This window comes from Myotis davidii, unplaced genomic scaffold, assembly GCF_000327345.1.
Source record: "Myotis davidii unplaced genomic scaffold, ASM32734v1 scaffold430, whole genome shotgun sequence".
Taxonomy (NCBI): domain Eukaryota; kingdom Metazoa; phylum Chordata; class Mammalia; order Chiroptera; family Vespertilionidae; genus Myotis; species Myotis davidii.
This window is the reverse complement of record NW_006285247.1, coordinates 1079032-1084819: the sequence shown is the minus strand read 5'-3', so window position 1 is coordinate 1084819 and position 5788 is coordinate 1079032. Positions and strand designations below refer to the sequence as shown.

Genomic DNA, 5788 nt, shown 5'->3' with positions numbered 1-5788 from the left:
CCGCCCCAGATTGCCCCATAGAACCCTTAGCTCAGAGCAGGATGAGGACTGGGGGCTTGGACTCAAGTACAGTGGAAGCCATTTCTGCTCTGGGACCTCTTTTCCCATATGAAATGATGGGGCTGAATTAGAAGTATGTCAGGTCTCTTCTAACACAGACTGTCTGTGGCTCTGCTGTGTGTGGTTGAAGCAAAATGCACACCCCAGTCTGCACACAGCCATGCGGGAGAGCCGAGAGCAGGTGCACTGCCTGACTGGGGTTCCCTCCCCCTACCCGGTTGGACAGTAGTCACATGTCTCTTCTCACTGCCTCACATATTTGTTTTTCCAAACCTTCTGCATGTGTCAGGTAAAAGTGACTCAGAGTTTCAGGACTGCGGACCCAGATGTTTTCCTTCAACAGGAAGCCCGGGGGTGTTTTCTCTGACTCGAGAGCTCCTGTGGCCCCAGGAGGTTTTACAGAGACACACACACAGATGGTCCAGTTGTTCCGACACTACACACCGTCACACAGCACCCTCCCCGCACTGACATATTGCTCCGGCTTGCTCTGCGGGAGGGATGTGCCCCAAGACTTCTGGGCGGGAAAATCTTGCAAATTGATTCATTTCCTAAATAAGAACTGTAGTGTGAGAGATCACACAATACATCCATTTGAAAAGAGATAAGTCACCATCTTCCCAATGGTGGTCACTTGGTGATTCTGGATTTTTGTGTCCTGAGTTTATCGAAGAAGGTTTGATGGGGGTTCACCTTTTTTTGGGAGTGGGGGTGGGGGTGGGAGACCATGGGAATAGCATGAGTCATCCTGACTTGATCCTGAGGGTCTGTGGACCCCCTACCCTCCCAGTCTTCTCTTCCTAGCCTGTAACCTGGCTTCTCTGAGCAGCATGCCATAGCAGACAAGGCTGCTCTGCAGCCAGAGACCCGGGTTCAAATCCCAGGTCTGACACTAGGAGCTGTGAGACCTGGGGTGAGTAGTTAACAGGTTTGTCTCAGTTTTCTCATCTGTAAAACAGGGAGAACCATATCTCCTATAGCTGTTGTAAAAATTAAAAGAGATGAAGATACGTAATCCCTAGAACTATGCCTGGCGCACCGCAGGTGCTGGTGTTGGTCCCCGTGGCCTGGGTGGGAACAGCTCTTTCTCTAGGTGTTGCAAGGACGGACCAGGCTGTGCTCCTCCTCTCAGCTGGGGAACACTCTGGTTCCTTCCGATAGGAGGGAGCAGGCCTGGGGGAGCTCTCTCCCTTCCACAACCAGGAAGAGGTGATTCAGAGGCCTGAAGCCGCAGGGGGAGAAGCAGACACTTTGAGCAGATGTGGCACATTAGCTATGAAAATGATCCATTAGGTGTCAATGTTGAAACACTGACAAGGAGGTATTCCACCCACGCCTGGCTCTCATCCGTCTCCCTCATGCCCAGCAGACTGCCTGACACCGACTAAACACTCAATAAATACATTTAATAGATAAATAAATGTCAAAGTCAATAAATAAATTTAACTTGTTCAATAAAGAGAAGGTATTCCCAGAATAATCTTCACTGAAAAATCTAGGACAAAATCATGGGCACATTATGATTACAATCAGGTAATAACTACATCTGTGTACAGTACAGTGGGGCCTTGACTTACGAGTGTCCCGACTAACGAGTTTTTTGAGATACCAGCTGTCTCTCCGCCGATTTTTTGCACTGAGTTGACAGAGTAATTTGAGTTAACGAGCTTGGTCTCGGAAAGAATTAAACTTGTAAGTCAAGGCCCCACTGTCTATGCATAGACAAAGATGAGATGGAGCGTTGTGGGAGAAATGCCACTTCCCTTTTCTTTTTTTTTTAAATAAAGATTTTAAAGCAACTTTAGTAATAAAAACTCTAAAAATCAAAAAATGACCTTTAGTTACAAAGCAACAGGAACCCAGGCAGGTGGTGTGGTGTGGACGAGGATCCCAGCCTGGCTGCTTTTAGCCGAGCTTCTCTGGGCCTCAGTTTCCCCTACTGTGTAAAAAGAGGGCAATAATGGAGGTTCTACTCACAGGGTTATTGTCAGGCTTAAGCGGGGTGGTCTGTGCACACGGCACGGCCATGGTTACTCATGGGGTCCTGCTATCTTTTCTGCTGAGTTTGTTACAGGTTGGGGCCTGCTCTAAACTTCAGCACATCATTGCTGGGAGCTGGACCGTCAACGCCAAAAGACATTTTTTAAAAAATATGTTTTCACTGATTTGAGAGAGAGAGAAAGGGGGAGGGATAGAGGAATAGAAACATCAATGAGAGAGAACCATTGGCTGCCTTCTGCATGCTCCCTCCTGGGGATAGAGCCTGCACCCTGGGCCTGTGCTTTGACCTGGAATCGAACCAGTGACCTTTTGGTTCATGGGTCAACGCTCAAGCATTGAGCCAAACCGGCCGGGTAACGACAAAGGATCTTAATGCATCTGCTAGAGGCCACCAATACGCTTCTGGGGGATGCAATGGTCCCATTTTTTTTTTTTTGTGCCGAGAGCTAGTTTTTAGGAGACAGAGAGTGAAGGTCTATATTAAACCCAGCTGCAGCACAGCAGGAGGTGTCAGATGCGAATAGTCACTGAAACAAAGTGTGTTACATGCATGGATGGTTTCACACATGTTCCTTGTGGCTGAGGGACAATTTCAGTAAAACCCAGGCATATGGCTCCGGAGAGGGAACCACAGGGCAGAGCCAACCTTGAAGGCTGTTGTTGATGAGCAACTCTAAATCTCGCGCCACCATCCGCCTCCTGTCTCCTAGGCTGGTGGGGAGACATATGGAGAAGAGCTTTAGGGGTGGAAGAACACACAGAAAACTCCTGTTCCTGTTCCTTCTTGTACCAGAAGGGGAATCAAGTCTAGATTTGAACAGGGACTCACCCAACTGCCAGGGATACTGAGCCCAGCATCCCTGCCTCCCAGTTCAGTACTTCTCCCCCTCCCCTTGCCCTGCCTCCTGCTCCCATGATTTCCCAGCTCTGAAGCAACGTCTGCCCCTGTCCACTCATGGATGGTATCTGTGGATGAAGCCTGAATAAGCATCATTCCTCATGAGCTACAGCGCTCATTCTGTTCAGAAGCAGGGACGTGTAGTGTCCAGGGAGGAGGAGACCATGCGAAGTCAAGGCAAGGTTTCTTGAGAGAGGTCATCGCAGAATGCATATAAATAAAACCTATTTGACAATATGAGTCGAGAATCTAAAAAGTGACCATTCCCTTTGCTTCAATATTTCCATTTCCAGGAATTTGTCTTTAGGAGAAACTCAGAGATGGAAACAGACTGAGCTGCAAAAATGGGTATCGGAGCACAATTACATCAGCAAGAAGATCAGAAACCACCTAAGCATCCCACAGTGGAGGGTTTCCTATGCAAATTATGGGACAGCTGGCAGCTCTGCCAATGACCTTGTGGAAGAATGACTAATGACCTCGGAGAAAGCTGATGAATGACATTACATTTTAAAAAGCGGGATATAGACCTGTCTGTGCAACAAAATCCCAAATTTGCTTTTATAAATGTCTTGAGGAGAAAAGGTTAGAAGGAAATGACCAAACTGTAAGCAATGATTGGTGTTGGTTGCGTGACTGATATATTATTTTAATACTTCTTTGGGTTTTCTCAATTTAAAAAATATGAACATGCCCTCATTTTAAACTCAGAGATTAATGTCCTTAGGAAGGAATTCTTGGATATTTCTTCACGTTCACTGACAGAGACAGAGCTGAGACCACAGGTACGCACAAAGCCCATATCCCAGGGTGGTGGTACTCCCAGCTGCTTAAATCCTAAACTACCTGGGGCCCAGTAGGTGGATCTCACCCACAGCCTGGGTCAGTTTCTCCCCCTGGGTTTACAGGACCCTTAGTTATCTGGTCCAGGCCTTGGCCCTGGAGTGTTGAGTTTTAACCCTTTCACTGAGGAAGCTCGCCTCTAAAATGCTGAAAACACCCAGCCTGCAGCCACTTCCATCAGTGGCCTCTTCACTAATGGACGAGAGAGAAGCCTGAGGGTGTGGAGGCTGCCTGGGATCATGGAGAAAGGAAGCAGGGGAAGCCCAAACAGGGGTCATCATGGAAGGTCTCAGGAGGCAGAGGAGCAGGAAGACCCAGCAGTGGCTGAGGGAAGAAGGGCTGGGAGGGTGGGGTGGGCAGCAGGGAGGAGGATGGTTTCCACCCCACAGCTGTGTAGAGACAGTGCCCTGGCAAAGGGGACCCAGCAAAGAAATGGCCTGATGCTTTGTAGATACAACTGCCCCACAAAGGTGCTCCCCACCCCCATCCCAGCTGCCGCCTTCTGGCCCCCGATCTCCTGCCCACGTAGCATGTTACCTCGTTGTTGGTGCCGACGTCCAGCAGGACAGGGAGGCACTGCTGTGGGTTGACCCCTCCGCACGCCGTGTACAGGGCCAGCTTGCCCACAGGGATGCCCATGCCGTAGCAGCCCAGGTCTCCTAAGCCCAGGATCCGCTCCCCATCAGTCACCACCACGGCCTGAGAAACAAAGCAGGATACCATCAATCACCGGCAGAGCCTCCTGTGACCAAGTGCTGGTCTTGACAGCTCTGGCATGTCAGGCTGACAGCTGATGCCCGCAGACTCTGCTGGGGATGGAACAGCTTGTCTGGGATGAGGCCAAAGCTCCCTTCAGCTGCAGGTGGCAGGCTGGTGAGGAACCCCACTGAGAAGATGACAGAAAGACACCTGTCTTGCATTCAGAGGTTGGGGTGGGGGCTGCAGAAACAGCTGGAGGGAAAACACATCTAGTCACTCTCTCCCTCAAAGAAACCAGGCAGACAGGCTCAGCTTGAGATTTGAGGGGCAGGGAGGGAAGGACATGAGCAAAGGAGATAATGAAAAACAAGTGTTCATGTTGCTGCTACAACCCTAGGGCAGTGGTTGCCAAACTCTTCAGTCAACAGAGCCAAATATCAACAGTACAACGATTGAAATTTCTTTTGAGAGCCAAATTTTTTAAACTTAAACTATATAGGTAGGTACATTGTTATTAACTTAATTAGGGTACTCCCAAGGCTTAGGAAGAGCCACACTCAAGGGGCCAAAGAGCAGCATGTGGCTTGTGAGCTGTAGTTTGCTGACCACGGCCCTAGGGTTTAGAGACCCTCCTCTGGAGTGTGATAAATCCAGTGTGCAAAGGACAGAGCTCCCGTGACATCTGCTGGGATCACTATTTCACAGCAAACCAGGATGGTACTCAAGCTGTACTGGGATTTGCCTTTGTGTTTAGGCAAATAATCACTGAAGGGATACCAGGTCGTAGACATAGTGCTAGTTCAAGGCCCACCTACTGTGAATGAACAGATGCTGATGAAGCAGAGGATGGAAATCATTATATTATGATGATGGATATTTATTTATTCGTCCCTTTAATACATATTTATGAAGCACCTACTTTGCATAAGACACAGTGCCAGATCCTGGGGGAAGGAGCTTTAGTTGCTCATCTGTGAAAACAAGTTTGCATGAGCCCAGCCCTGAAGAACGAAGGGGCCCAAAGAGAGATGGAACATGTACATTTATAATTATGACTCTGGGAGGAAAGTGTGAGCACAGCAGAATAGGACAAAGGCAGCAGAGATGAGGGGACACATGTACCAGACACTGAACAGGTGGAGACTGTCCATCAAGGGTGTGGTTGGGAGAAAGGCATTTGATATAAAAGGAAATTGAGATCCAGGGTAGAGGTGGGGGGATGTAGGCTGTGTGTGTAGGGGTTCAGGGCATGAAAAGAAAGAATGGAAAGTCAGGCAAGAATCAAAC

General features: G+C 48.8%; 1 protein-coding gene across 2 annotated transcripts in view; it reads right to left on the bottom strand.

Moving 5' to 3' along the window:
- Nucleotides 1–5788, bottom strand: part of ME3 (malic enzyme 3, NADP(+)-dependent, mitochondrial) — a 181708-nt gene that overhangs the window by 51814 nt on the left and 124106 nt on the right. For both annotated transcript variants that reach the window (XM_006755871.2, XM_006755872.2), the window contains exon 5: nucleotides 4340–4501. In XM_006755871.2, the coding sequence (XP_006755934.1) occupies nucleotides 4340–4501 (162 nt within the window). The remainder of the gene's footprint in view (nucleotides 1–4339; nucleotides 4502–5788) is intronic.